Source organism: Rhinolophus ferrumequinum, chromosome 3, assembly GCF_004115265.2.
Source record: "Rhinolophus ferrumequinum isolate MPI-CBG mRhiFer1 chromosome 3, mRhiFer1_v1.p, whole genome shotgun sequence".
Lineage (NCBI taxonomy): Eukaryota > Metazoa > Chordata > Mammalia > Chiroptera > Rhinolophidae > Rhinolophus > Rhinolophus ferrumequinum.
Genome location: NC_046286.1, coordinates 93,319,275 through 93,334,181, shown reverse-complemented (window position 1 = coordinate 93,334,181; position 14,907 = coordinate 93,319,275). Strand labels below are relative to the sequence as shown.

General features: G+C 48.3%; 1 protein-coding gene across 1 annotated transcript; it reads right to left on the bottom strand.

Annotated features, from left to right (window-relative positions):
• Positions 1-1,194: 1,194 nt before the first annotated feature.
• LOC117020603 (UL16-binding protein 1-like) lies at positions 1,195-7,473 on the bottom strand. The gene is made up of 5 exons (XM_033103209.1): positions 7,132-7,473; positions 3,910-4,164; positions 3,418-3,693; positions 2,607-2,734; positions 1,195-1,377 (listed from the first exon to the last, which is right to left on the bottom strand). Exons 1-4 carry the CDS (start codon positions 7,229-7,231, stop codon positions 2,610-2,612), a joined length of 756 nt encoding a protein of 251 aa, XP_032959100.1. The 5' UTR covers positions 7,232-7,473; the 3' UTR covers positions 1,195-1,377; positions 2,607-2,609.
• Between the last annotated feature and the right edge of the window lie 7,434 nt (positions 7,474-14,907).

Below are 14,907 nucleotides of genomic sequence, written 5' to 3'. Positions count from 1 at the left end.
TTGTTAAATTATTCTTCACAGTGCTGGTTCATTCATACTCATACCAAACATGCAAGAGAATTCCTGTTATTTCAGGACTTATCCTCTCCAGTAGTTAGGGTTGATACATTTAAAATATTTGACAATTTCATGGGTTTGTAAGGCTAATCCTTGTATTTTTCATTTGTATTACTTTGATTATTTGTAAGATTTTCAATCTTTTCAATAATGTCATGAACTCCTCACATCCTTTGTCCTATATCTCTGGAGAACTTGTCAGGTTCTAATTTATTTGTAGGAGCTCTTTATATATTCTAGATACTAGTCCATTGTCATAAAGGGATTAAAAGACTTTGAGAAGTAGAGATGTTTGTGCTGTGAAGATTTACTTCTCACTGAAAGGGGGAGGGATCACAGGAAAGTCCTTGCTGGGGTAGAATGTGTTGGGTGAAATCAGAAAAATCCTTATTCTTTTGATCCATGTAGTTTTTTGAATCCAGTTAGCAGGATAAGACTGAGATGGACTTATTGCTGGTTAAGTGTGGTCCTTAAATTCTGTTTCCATAGTAATCTAGCAAAATCTCTGGTTTTATTTAGTCTATGATGTGGAGGAATAACAATCACCAAAACTTCTGTGCTTTATAAAACAAAATTGGTAAGTAATTGTTTTTACACTATAAAGATGTAAATTTAAATAGCATCACACAGTGAAAAATTCCTCAAAGATACAATCATAAATATCATTCTGTCCTCTTGTTTTTTTTTAAGATTTTTATAAAAATATAGCTAAGGTACAATTCTATATTAGTTTCATGTATACACAATAGTTATTCAACATTTATACAGAAGTGGCCAAAACAATGTATATACATTTTAAGAAAGGGAAAATTAATATATACTGATAACAAAAGATGAGTACCAATCACCTTTGACTTCTGTAATTACCAGAGGTACTCAAAGTGGTTACCATCAGCATCCAAACATTTCTGATTATAGCACACTACTGCTTGATCAGCATTGACCAAAGTGTCCGCTTGTATACCTTTTTTGGCACCCCTGGTATTGTTGCAGAAAAAAACGGCAAGGACCAAGAAACTCAAGCAGCACGCAGAGATCAGGGAGAAAAAGCTTTACCACGTTGATGGGCTCAGTGGGATCCTTCCCGAAAGGCTGAGCCCCCAGCAAGGTTTTGAGCAGGTTTTTATGGGTTGGGGACTTCCTTGAGTCGGGAAGGGGCAGGTGTTATCTGGTGATTGGCTCAAGGTGTAGCTTGGAGGGGGTTATGCGGAAGTGGCCTGGGACTTAGGCTGGGGACTTCTTGCTCTGCTGGAACCACCATTTTATCTCAGTTCCACGTGGCAGGGAACCACTTTAAGGTCAGTTTCCCCATCAGTATACCTAAAGAAGTGATCAACATGATAAGTCAGTGTGGGGACAGAACCAGGAATGCAGTTTCCAGGCTCTCTCCCTCACATGGAAAGGTGCTCACTCGGGTAGTAAATGGCCATAAACTGTGATTGGATGGCCATCAGCTATGGCTAGTTGGCCGTCAGCTGTAACCAGTGACCCATTGGCCAATAACTGCTGTGGCTACGCTAGCAGAAAAATGGAGACTAGCAAGAAGATGGTGGCTGAGCCAGCAAGCAGCGGAGTGAGGGTTGCAGATCGTGTGGCTCCTGTTTCCTGTGTCTCCAACCCAGCCACCACCGAGACTATAGTGGTATGACTCCCCTATCTATGGCTCCGTGGGTGTTCCTTTTTGGCCTCACCATGTCCTGCGTTCTTATGTGGGCAGCAGGACCAGAGACCCTGCAGGCCGCCCCGCAGGACAGTCAGTGACCATCTGACTCCACACCACACTATCATATCATTGACTACATTCCCTATACTGTACATTACATCCCCACGACTTATTTATTTTATACCTAGAAATTTGAACCTCTTATTCCCATTCACCTTCCCTCCCTTTTTGCAATTACAGTTGACATTTGATATTATTTTATATTAATTTCAGATGTACAGCATAGTGGTTAGATATTTACATATAATTTAAGAAGTCATCCCTCTGACTAGTCTAGTACCCACCTACCACCACACATATTTATTACAATATTATTGACTATATTCCTTACGCTATATCCACATCCCCATGACTATTTTGTAATTACCAATTTGTACTTCTTAATGCCTTCTCCTTTCTCACCCTGTCCCCCAAACCTCTCCCATCTATCACCTCAACAAATCTAGTACCCATTTAACACCATACATAGTTATTACAATCTTACTGACTATAGTTTTTATGCTGTGCCCTATGTCCCCATGACTACTTTGTAACAACCAATTTGTACTTCTTAATCCCTTCCCCTACACCCCCTTAAAATCAACAGACCTTAAACCTTGTTTTGGGCCCCTCCCTTTCCACTGGCACTAACAGTGAGGAGATATCAGAACTCGGGGCTAGGCTGTCACAGTGATTGCGACAGGCGATATGAGGTCTCACTCTCCTGGTCTCATTACCATGATGACAAGGTTCACTGAGGCAACAGGGGTCGGGCTGGGAATTCAGCCTTCCCCATCCTACTCCAGGCCATCTGCCCCTCGTCCCCACTCAATTCTGCCCTCAGTACCTGTTAATTGTAAATGAAACATCTCAGGATGCCGACTGTGATGAAGCAGGGGAGGACGACAACAGAGAGAATACAGCTGGTAGTTGTGGTCTTGGACTGGGTTGTGGCTGGGACCACGGTTGGTGGCGCTGCAATGGAATGAAACACAAGAGTGAAAGCTCTTGTCCAAACCTCAAATCTGAGGAGAAGCCTCCTCAGCACCTGCTGCCCCAGGTAATCCTACCACGCAGACATTTTCTACCCCTTTATGTGTGGCAGCTACTATGACAGATTCTAGGTTTGGAAGGAAGAGAGGAGACGGAGCCTGTGTTCCTGGGGCTCGTACAGCCAATGGGGGAAGTTGGAATATGAGCAGTCACTGCGCTGTGACAGAGGAGGTGACACACGAGGTGGGAAGCTGCTAGAGAAGTCCTCTCAGGAGCTGACAGTTGAGGTGGTATTGAAGGATTCACAGAAATAGACCAGGTGAGATGGGAAAGAAAAGTGCTGCTAAGGAGAGGGACAGTACGAAGAAACGGTTTGGAAACAGAACGATGCCCTCATGTTTGGGGTCAGTAAGAAATCCACGGTGAGTGGTCCAAAGTCATGTGGAGAGGAAGAGATAAGAGATGTCAGGAGGTGAGAAGGGAAAGGAAGGATGGTAGGACATAGCCATGGCCATTATTTGCCCAAGAAGAATCCACAGTGGATGGATCACTCTCAAACACACACACACACACACACACACACACACACACACACACACACACACACTCTGTAAGTCAATCTCATCAAAAGAGAACTACCATGTCATCCCTCTCCTCTCTCTAACCTGTTGTTGGCAGCTCTTCCTTCCAGTATACCAAGAATTCATCACGCCATTCCTTGCAGACGCTCACTGGGATACTGGTGAAGGTCATGGTCAAATCCTTGTCACACTCCCACTTCTCTTTCATCTGTTCGCCTCCAGGATGATCCACTGTATACTTTCTGTTCTCCAAGTCAAAGCAGAGGAATCTCTGTCCATCGAATCCAAACTCCCAGGATCCACTGATGGATCCATTGGCTTCCCACGGACACATGAACCTGCCCTGCAGGGAGAAAAAATCTGCAGCCCACCATGAGAAAGACATCAGCCTCTGCTCTTCACAGATCCTTTGACCCACCTGGTATCCAGCCCTCTGCTACGCTCCAAATTCTTGGTCCTCCCCTCTCCTCCGTGTCATGGTCCTCTTGGGTGGCAGCAACATCTAATATTTACATAAACACAAAGCTCCCTAACCCTACATCTGTTCTACTTCTGCCCTGAGCCTTTCAAACTTACCTATGGTTGTAATAATCTCTGGTTTAATGTCAGGCAGTGCCTTTTTGAGCTCTTCTGTCAGGTCTTTCAGAGTTTCTGTCTGTGTTTTCCAGGCATCTGTGGCATTCACCTTCATCCCCAGAGGACCGATGGGTTCAGCCATCTCGCTACTACAGGTATAAATAAGAAATGTGTTTCCATTGACCTGGCCTTGAACCTCACACCATGGTTGTCTATTAGGAGTGATGGTGAAGCGGTAGCAAAGAGAGGGAGCATCTGTGAAGGAAAAACACAGGTGATGGTTGGGGTTGGAAGAAAAGGACCCATAAAGCATCTCCCCCATCTCTGTGACAGTAAGAGAATCCCAACTGATGGCTGGGCTGGCAGAGCAAGGATTGACCCTGCATGGCCCCTCCCTTCACCAGTTGAAGGCCAGCACCCCTCCCTTGCTTGAGGAGTTCCAGGAGGCCTCTGCTTGGTAAGAAAGCACACATTCCCAGATATGTCCCTTCTGCCCACCAGGCCAACATCCAGCATCAGTCAGCCCATAACCATTGCAGGGACATGCCAGGCTGGATAGGGGGAAAAACAGTCTAGGTGGCAGAGGATTGTCACAAACTAGCCTGTACCCTGCGGGGAGAAGGTAGATTGTCAGGGGGCTACTCCTAAGAAAGCTGAATGACAGTGCGTGCGGGGTGAGGAGAGGACCCACCATCGGAGAAGGAAGAGTTGACATGTGTCACGGAATTTAGCACGGCCCCTGGGAGATGGTGCTAACCTGCTATTAGGATGGTTTGGGACTTTGGGAAAAGGAATGGCTACACTGCATGGAATAAAATAGCAGGAACTTCCAAGGCAGACAGTACAGGGAGGGATTAAAAGGCTCCAAGAAATGCATATGTCAGAATGGATATAGTATGAAAAGCTAGGACAAAAAAACAGAAACTGTTCACAAACTATGCTCCATGGGAAGGCCTGGAGGATCCTTTGTTCATCAAACTTATAAAGAATGCATGATGATGATGGGGTTCAAGTCAGGCCTCCCCAAAACGTGCCACTTTGGCGTATCAATTATTTCTAGTTAAAGTTACTTAAGAAACAGCAGTACACTGTGACCTGCCTTTGTCCCCCTGAAAACAGGAAAGAAACTTCCCATGTGAAAGATACCCTCCCTGTCCTAGAGGTAGACAGGCATCTTTGTGAAAGATACCCTCCCTGTCCTAGAGGTAGACAGGCATCTTTAGCTCCACAAATGGGGAAGTTAGGGCTGAGAAGCCTGTATAAACAAACCTTCTTATTTCTTTTTTTTTTAAGATTTTTTTTTTATTGGGGAAGGAGAACAGGACTTTATTGGGGAGCAGTGTGTACTTCCAGGTCTTTTTTCCAAGTCAAGTTTTTGTCCTTTCAATCTTAGTTGTGGAGGGTGCCGTTCAGCTTCAAGTTGTCCTTACAGTCTTAGTTGTGGAGGGAGCAGCTCAGCTCCAGGTCCAGTTGCCGTTTCTAGTTGCAGGGGGCACAGCCCACCATCCCTTGCAGGAGTCAAACCGGCAACCTTATGGTTGAGAGGATGCGCTCCAACCAACTTAGCCATCTGGGAGCTCAGCAGCAGCTCAGCTCAAGGTGCCGTGTTCAATCTTAGTTGCAGGGGGCACTGCCCACCATCCCTTGCGGGAGTGGAGGAATCAAACTAGCAACCTTCAGAGTTAGGAGCATGGAGTTCTAACGGCCTGAGCCACCCGGCCAGCCCCGAAACCTTCTTATTTCTTAACTAATTTACATGTTTCAATTTTTCAAAAATTTGTTTCTTTGTCTAAAAGGTATAAAAGCTGCCTACTTCGCTCAATTCAGAGAGTCTTATATTTCTATGGGTCTGAAGAAAGAAGTGATTTTTCAGTCATGGAAATGACCAAGGTCACAGAGACCAAATGAGATGCAGAAGCAGCTGGCCCTGATCTTAACACCAAATATGTTGCACCTGCATGACCCTCAGGTCACACCTATGGCTTCATGCTGTGTCAAAAGCCCCCTTGGGCAAAGGAATCCAGTCTACAGAAAGGAGGGGGGCAGTGGCCCAACTGAGTGGGGCCCACATCCTCTCACATTCACTCCACCCAGAAGCCACAGGCAGGACAGGGCAGGTTTCTGGCTTTTGACACACAGAGGAGGCTCCCTGAGAGAGACTTCCCTAGGGGACAGGGGCACCCATATCTGGGGCACCCTATATACCCTAAATATGGGGTCAGCAGTATAGGAAAGTATAATTCTGGACCCCAATTCTTTTGCATGTTGTCTGGCTGCTTCTGTCCCACAAAGGTGGAGGTGTGTAGCACACACAGAGACAGGCACTACCTGGCCTGGAAAGATCACAACATTCACTCTCTGCCTGCCCTTTGCTACTGTGTAATGAATGAGCCTTACGTGCTGCTGCTTCCTCAGCAGGTAGAAAATATGGGCTTGGGACCTAAGGGTAGAGTGAGATGCCTTTCCTTACTAAGATGCCCAGGGCCATACTTTGGGAAAGTGTGCTTCCTGTCCCTCCTACTCTAGGTTCCTTGGGCCAGGTGCAGAGGCTTTGGTTGGGGTGAGTCCTCAGGCAAGGGGGATAAGGTGCCACTTGGTGGAAGAAGTGGTTAGGGTCACTCCACCCCTGGGAGGTGTTGGCAGCACTGGAGTTCTTCAAAGCCCATAGAATTGGGTAACAAGACAGCACTGTGAGCTCTCTGGGGACCAGTCTTGAGCGGAAGTAGACAGTGTGGAAAGCCTGCAACTGCACGGTTACCCATCAGCTGGCAGAACCCGCTCAGTTCAAGGGTGGACGGCAGTGGGGATGAGGGAGGGTGTGTGGGGGAAAGCTGTGTGTGCACCGTAGGGGTATATGTTTATTCTTGTAGGCGACTCTGCGGAAATGCCTGCGCTGACGGCGGGAGTCCGGTGACTCACGCTGCGGGGGGGGGGGGGGGGTGCTTCAGCAGTGTCCTGCTGCGCCCTCTCTCCCTCCCTTCCAAGCCGCCTCGGTTTGGTCCCGTTTCTTGTCGGGATGGCGACAACCGGCCCCGTAAGCCCGCGAGGCTGAAACGAGCCCTCGGAGAGGATTGAGGAGGGGGCGGCGGCGCCCGGCGGGAAGGTTCGTGGACTCCCGTGGCCACCGCATCCCCATCCCCCGTCTTAATGTCCCCCACCCTCTCCCGCCTCCCTCCTACCCCCTCACCCCAACGCCCCCTGCATGTTCCTTTCCCAACTCACCGCCCCTCTTCCAGGGACTGTGCGCTGCCCACGTCCAGTCCCGCAGCAGAAGCAAGATCAGAGGCCAAAGGCCGTACTTTGAGCCACCAGTTCGTACCATCGCAGCTGTAGCCGGAGGTCGGGAGACCTATCTGCGCAGACAGCGGGAAAGTGCCAGGGAGCCTTTCCTCCCACCGCTTATTTTCGGAGCCGGTAGTCCCTCTGCAGGCGCGGAGCTCCACAGGAGGCTACTTACACGAAACACTGCTGGGCGAACGATCCGGGCCAATAAAGGGGATGGGATGGGCCGAGCTCAGAACTTCTAAGGGAACATCGGTCCGAGCACGGCGGGTCCCGCCTCCCCCCGCTGCACCTCACTTCGCGCGGGCGACCCCTCCGGGCACAGACGGTCAAAGGCGCCCAACTTTCGACCACCACCAGCCTTCCTAAGGCCAGCGCGCGCCGCTTTTGCTGGGTGCCCGGCCTCCGCCCCGCGCCCCGCCTCCTCCGCGCGCCCCGACGCCACCCTGCGCTAGGATCGCGCGACACTCGGAGAACACCTTCCCCACCGCCCGGGCAGCCACCACACCCTATTCCCTGCCACCACCCCACTTCTGGGGACAAGGGAGCCCAAACTACTGGCAACCGAGGAGACAAGACCTGGGCGTACCCCGAGGGTCTCAATCCACAGTCACCCACAATCCTTTTGCCTACTCTGTTCAAATGACTTGCCCACACAAAGCCTCCATCATCCACACTGCCCTCCTCCCTTGAACTTCCTAACAGGCTCTGCCAGCAGATCACCTGACCTGCAGCCCCAGGGGTTCTCTTCACCAGACACATCTCAGCCACTTCCCCTCACCACTCACTGCTCCCCACCCCAGCTCACCATGTTTTATTACCCAGTTCGTTGGTGTTCAGATACTCCAGTGTTCTAACACCTTCCCATCTGTGAAGTGACCCTAATCACTTCCTCCACCAATGGCACCTTATCCCCCTTTCCTGAGGACTCACCTCAGCAAAAGCCTCTGCACCTGGCCCAGGGAACCTGGAGTAGGAGGGACAGGAAGCACACTTTCCCAAGGTAGGAGCCTGGGAACCATGGTAAGGAAGGGCACCTCATTCCACCCTTTGGCCCAAATCCACCTTTTCTACCCACTAGGAGGCAGCAGCACATAAAGGTCATAGATTTAGGCAGCAGGCTGCAAACCTTTTCTACAAAGGGTGGATACTGAATGTTGTGATCTTTGCAAGACACTCAGAATCTGCCTCTGTATGCACTGCACACCTTCACCTTCCAGTGCAAAAGAGCCAAACAACATGCAAACGAATAGGGAAACCAGATCTGAACACTTTTCTAGACTGCTGACCCCAGATTTAGGGTATATAGTGTGTTCCAGATAAGGGGGTCCCAGTACCCTAGGGAATGAGCTCCTGGTCCTCTTCCAGCAAGGGAGGGGCACTAGCCTTTACTGGTGAAGCAAAGGCCTGGGCAGGGTCAGTCCTTGCTCTGCCAGTCCTGCCATCAGGGGGATTCTCTTGCTGACATAGAGATAGAGGACTGGGTGCCTTTGGCCTTTTTCACCCAACACCAGCCCTGACCTGCATTTTTCCTTCATAAATTTTCCCTGTCTGTGCTATAACTTCACTGTCATTCCTGATGAAAACCATGGTGTGAGGTTCAAGGAGAGGTCGATGGAAACACATTCCTAGGATCACTGTGGTAGGAAGAAGGTCAAACTCCTTGGTGCTCTGGGGAGGAAGGAGAGTGGCTAAAAGGCCTGGGAGAGACAGACAGAAACTGAAAGGCCTGATGGAAGAGCTCAAAAAGCAACTGCTTGACATAAAACCAAAGTTTTCAACAACCATCGGTAAGTTTGAAAGGCCCAGGGTGGAAGAACAGTTGTTTTTGGGTTAGGGAGCAATTGTGTTTATGTAAAAATAACTGACCTGCTTCCCACGTTGGTACTTACCACAGTACACCGGGGACCCCACCGTAAGGCACTGCATGTGGTCCTGTGCTCACATGTCACAACTCTCCCTCTCCTACCTGGTCCCAGCTTCTCTCCAGGAAGCCTTTCCTGAATACCCAGGACCCATCATGAATTTGGCACGTGTCCTGTGGGGTCCTTCCTCGCTTCTGTTGCAAGTCCTTTGTGTTCACCTAGAATTTGAGTCCCACGGGGGCAGACACTTTCTTGTATTTTGTACTCAGACCTTGGTAGATGTCACTAAAAATATCTGTCGGATGATTCTTCCTGGTAACAGTATGAGCACCTGGGGTCCATGGTCACATCAGAGTATTTTACGACCTCAGACAGAGGTGACACAAGACTAAAGATGCAGAAAGTGGAGGAGGATGAAACGCAGGTCCCTCCCTCAGCGGCCAGGCCCTTCAGAGGGAGTCCCCAGGGCCACACCTGCATTTTTCTCTCACAGCTGCTCACTCTCTTTGCCTTGACCTCACTGTTAAATCACAGCACAGACCTGGACAGCCCTGGTGTGAAGTCCGGGCTCAGTGGATCCAAAGCCTTTCCTTCAATATGACAATGACAGCAACAAGGTCAAACGTTGGGGTCCCCTGGGAGAGAAGTGTGGACAGAATGACCCAAATGCTGGGAGAACTGAGGTGAGAGCTCAGGAGATACCTGCCTGTCATCAAACTGGGGGAAAATAAGACCAGGGGTAAGTGAAGGGAGATGGAGACAGTCAGCAGGAAAGGGAAGGGGCGGGGCACAGGCAGGGCAGGGCCTTTGTGTAAAGGAACTGAACTCTGGTCCACCTCAGAGATACAGTGGACCTGATGGCAAGAAAGGGCAAGTCATGGAGAGAATAGAGGCCCCTAACTGTGCAGAGACACACTTGAGCTACTAGGAGATGGTGGAGCTCTCAAGAGTCAGGATTACGTGTGTGTGTGGGATTGCAGGTCCTCCCACCCTGCAGGTCAAGATGTGCTGTCAGTGTCAGGCAAAAGGATGCACAGGTGCGTCCTGGCAGTCCAGCTTCAATGGACAGACCACCCTCCTCTCTGACACAAGGAGCTTGAACTGGACAGTGATTGATCCTGGAGCCAGAGGGATCAAGAGAGCCTGGGAGAGCAAGGAACTGGCAGAGTATTTCAGAAAGATCTCGGTGGGAGATTGCTCTCACTGGCTTAGGGAATTTGTAGAATATGGGGAGAAAATGCTGGAAACTTCTGTTAACTGAGCAATAGCGCGCAGGACGTGATAGTTCTCTTTAATGGTCTAATGCCTTCCCTGTGTGCATGGGAGTATGTTTGTGAATTTGAAAATGTAATGGATGCATAGAGTGGTTGTTTTTCTGGTGGACTTCCTGTCTGGAGAGTCAGTGACTGCCATATGATTTCCCAGCATCCTCCTTTCCCATCCCAGCTCCCTCAGCACAGGAGTCCCCTTCTCCAGTTAACCAGTGATCCAGTCGCCCTAGACTGCCAGACGGTCCCCAGAGCTCTGTGCACCGTTGTGCTCCTAGGCCTTCTCTTCTTCCTCTATGTAGTTATTCTTCAACCAGCTCAAATGTCATTCTTATGGAGCCTTCACCTCCTTCCACAGACAGGGTTAAGCACCCCCAATTTTGTTATTTTAAAGAGGTCTACCAACATAAACGTGTCCAACTGTACAATAATCAGGTGACCGATTGCTGTCTCCCTCAGTAGAAATAGGAGCTCCATGAGGACAGGGCACAACCCCTGTTCATCTTCAGACCACAGGACCTGATAGAGTGGCTGTCACATAATAAGTCAGGAAGTGGGAGGATGATGGGATGACATGTGCTGCTTGGGGGAAGTACGTGCTAAGAAAGGTGTACTTTTAGGTTGGACAAGGTTTTTCCTCATTTCCTTGGTTCCAGTGCCATCATTAAAGGCCCCAGATACCCAACAGTCTTCACTCATCCAGTTAATTGCATGGATTTTCCCAGCGATCGTCATGTGCTCAGTCTCAATTGTCATCATTATGAAAGTAAGCAGGAGATCAGGTACCATGGAAGGTGAGAAGCAGGCTGGCCTGGCCGTTGGACAGGATGTGGTCTGGTAAGGACGTGGGAGAGGTGAGCCCTGGTCTCACCTGTGCCCTGATCCATCTCTACATGGAAATGAAGCCCTTTCTTAGTGCTGAGCCCCCACACTCCACAGTAGGGCTGGGGGTACTCTGTGCTTGGGGAGACAAGGTATTTACAGGCAGCCCCACAGTGCCACGAGGGGAGGGGCAAACCGAGTCCCTGCCCCTGTGTGGGGCAGGGGCCAAGATCTAGAAGGCCTGGGGTGGGTGCAGGCTAGTCCCAATGTAAGCCCGGACTTGCACCACCATTTGAGGAACAACCACCTGCGGTCTGAGGAGAGCATGATTCAGTGCAGCAACTTGCCTCATGTCATCACAGCTCTTCCGTTACCTGATGATTCTTCTCTGCACTTTGAGAGGGTGACAACATCAAACCAGCCCTTAATGGCAAAAATAGTACCCTGCTGACAGTCTGGCTGCCAATACACTATATTATCTTCTGCTCAGACATGGGTTCACCAAGAAGCTGAAGATCTTAACTCCAGAACCCGTCACCTGTGCAAGATCCCTCCATGTACCTTAAACAGGCCTCTGTGTTGACTTGGTCATTCTGCAACCTTTGCAGACGTAAGATATTTGCTCACAATCAGTTAGGACTGTTAGTTTCACTCTGACTCTCTTTCCATCAGACTTCCCTGTGTCAGGTGGAATTGGAGTGGCAGCTGGCATTTTCTATTCAATTAAGAGGAAGAATAGTTAGGAAGGTTTTGGTTTTTGGTTTTTGGTTTTTTGTTCAATGAAATATATTAATGTGTTCACACTGTCATATAGGAAATGATTCCATCCTTTCAGTTGCCTAAAAAATACCAGGGATCTGTCTGTCTCGTGCTGTGTGTGGGGTGTGGAGGCAGCAGGGACACAGGGAGTGTTACACCTAGACTGGGGCGGGGCAGTGGTGTGGTGGGTGCAGGTCTGTCCCAGGGAAGGGCATCCCATCCACAGAGCTGTAGACACAGGGCTCTGGCTTTAGCCCCTGCTGGAAGGAGACTGAGAAGGGCTTCACTGGCCAACCCAGCAGGCCGAGGTCAGGCTGCATTCCCAGTAGGAGCAGGAGGAAAGCAGGACACCAGCTTTAGACACTAGGAGTCAGTGGTGAGGATTAAAGGAGGCTGGGCCTCCGTGGACCCCTGGGGCTTGTGCACTCAGCCTGCTTCTTTCTGGCTCCCTGAGCCTGCTGCTGAAGGGCTACACACATTTACCAATGTACCAAATGACAGTGTTCAAGCCTCCAATCGAAAGATTTCTAGATGTGCTAAAAAGCAAGAAAAGGTGATTAATAATGAGGAGAAAAAATAATCAATAGACACTGACTCAGAAATCAAGAACACATGCTAAAGATAGTCTGATGCAAACCATGAAGTTCAAGGCTCTCCTTATACCTACAAGGGACGAAAAATGATTTTCTCTCCACCCTTTTGACCCAGGTAACAGAAGACAAGTTAACTAGAGAAACACAAACAGAAGTTTATTAACACGTATACCTCTAATACAGATGAGAGATGCTCTAGAATTCAGGATTAAATATCTTAATAAGGAAAGGTAGGGCGAACAAAAGAGTTTAGGGAGTGTCTATTTTTTAGAAGGTTTCTGTGCATTGAGGCAGTTGTGAAAAGATTTGCTTTCCAAAATTAAGCCCACATTAGGCTTAGGATCAGGTTCTATCCAAAAATATTGAATGATAACAGAAAGTGCTCCAAATGTGGCTATTCTGATTCATAGTTTTTTTAAAAAAGTATACACACAGAGAGCTTAAATTTTTTTCTGAATTTAATGTAGGTAAGCTTCCAGTCTCCACTTCCCAAATACCTGATTTACAGTTTTGGCTCCTTCACATATTTGCCTTCTGTTTCCTTTCTTTCTTTTTTCTTACTTTCTTTTTTAAAAAATTAATTTCAAGTGTACATATTTGCATTTTCAATTTTAAGATTTGTCCATTTTACCTTCAGAACATACTATTTTTTAAATTGTGAAAAGTATGCAATGTATGCAGAAATAAAAAGGATTTGGAAATTAGTTGAGGTCAGTGTACTTCTACTCTTTGGAATTAGTTTAGCTAAGTGAACCGGGCACTCTTGAATTGCAATAAGTGATAAGAATATATGCAAAATTTACTCATTAGGCTTGGATTTGGGGTGCAGTCCAATCCATCACTGCCCTGGCACATGTCAATAACTGCATAAAAAGTCAAGTGCAATGACCAGTCCAAAACCTCAAAGGAAAGAGTTCAGTTCCCAAGAGAACAGTGATAGCTTCACAATGTAAAACTCAATCCAGAGTTACATTGCCATTAAATTAGTGCTGTGAAACAGTACATTGAGGTTTTGCAGGAACACCTGGAAGTTCCTTCAAATGTACATACAAATAGAATCACGGAAGCTTTTCACATTACCTAACGGTTTTATAGTCATATAGCTTTAATGAACCAAAGGAAAACTGAAACTGCTCCAAATCCCATCCTTTATCGCTGGATAAGACACAATCTATTCATTTTCAAGGTAGTTTTATCTGTCCATACTTCTTAAGCCACATTTAAGGAATGAAAAGGTATTAAATATTGAGATCACGCCAGTAATCCTGAGCTTGCATGTGCTGAGGACTCAACACAAGTCTCCTAATTGTTCAGTCTTCCCAGAAGCCATGAGCCAGGGTCTCTCCTGATGAGAGGGATGGACCATGCACTGCAGTCCAGAGTATCTCCTCTGTCACTTCAGGTGTTTTCAAAGGTGCAGAAATAAAACCATAGGCAGGACCCACTAAGGATCAACAGAGCTGCTCAGACTCAAGAGGCGATGCTTTCACTCTTGATTACAATGATTATTCCCAGAGGAACCCAACAGTTACTTAAATGCTGGTTGGATGCTGCATGAATGAATGAATGAATGAATGAGACAAGTGTGAGCATGAAAAGGCCAAAGAAGCTAAAACCGCCATTTGCAGTCCTGGAAGCCTTAAGTAATGACAGGTGACACTTATCAGGGGCCACCAGGTGGCAATGTGGCACAGGAAAAACTTGAAATATAAATTTCGACCCCAGTATCCCAAACTTATCCAAAGAGGAATTACTTTGGTTAACAAAAGGTCTCGGGCTCCCCTACGATAGAAACTACTAGAAAACACATCGTGGATGACAGGACTGCTAAGGTCTGTCTTCCGCCCCTTTCATTAAAACTGAAAGGCTCTCCGCGAGGAAAATCTTGAGGCTTTTAAGAAAAAGAGGAATGATTGTGAATTCGAAGGAAAGTGGGAATGATAGATGCCAGGAGAATGGGGTGGAGAAAAGGAAGACTGAGGGGCACGAGGAGAAGAAATTCAAATTTTCGGGCACTTCGTCCCTAGGAGCAAGGGGGGAGGGGGCGGCAGAGGCCGGAGGGGCTCGGGCTGGGACTACACTCGGAATTCATTCCCTGCTGAGACCGTATGGACGCGGCTCTGCGCCACAGTAGTCGCCTACAGGCTCCAGGTCGCAAGGTCGCGAGCTGGGGGTGACAAGTTCAGTCTCAACTCCAGGTATCTCTTCTGTTACCGGACTGTGTTCCTGGGTGGAGCTCGGAAGTGAGCTCAGGACCTAACCTGCAGTGGAAAGGTTGAGGGGAAGAGGAGAGGGTAGCGAGGGGGCAGTATAAGACCAGGACAGGACGGGGTGCCCACGAGGGTTCTGGAACCTTCCTGACCGGTGGCACTGGCTGCTCCCTCTTCAAATCCCCCATGGAGTATCCTC

Bases quoted from the DNA above. Each gene is read 5' to 3' on its own strand.
- LOC117020603 (XM_033103209.1), bottom strand. From the start codon at position 7,231: ATGGTACGAACTGGTGGCTCAAAGTACGGCCTTTGGCCTCTGATCTTG. The intron at 4,165-7,131 runs GTGAGTTGGGAA...TTTCCTTCACAG, and splicing joins CAGTCCCTGGAAGAGGGGCG to ATGCTCCCTCTCTTTGCTAC. The intron at 2,735-3,417 runs GTTAGAGAGAGG...ATTCCATTGCAG, and splicing joins GGAAGAGCTGCCAACAACAG to CGCCACCAACCGTGGTCCCA.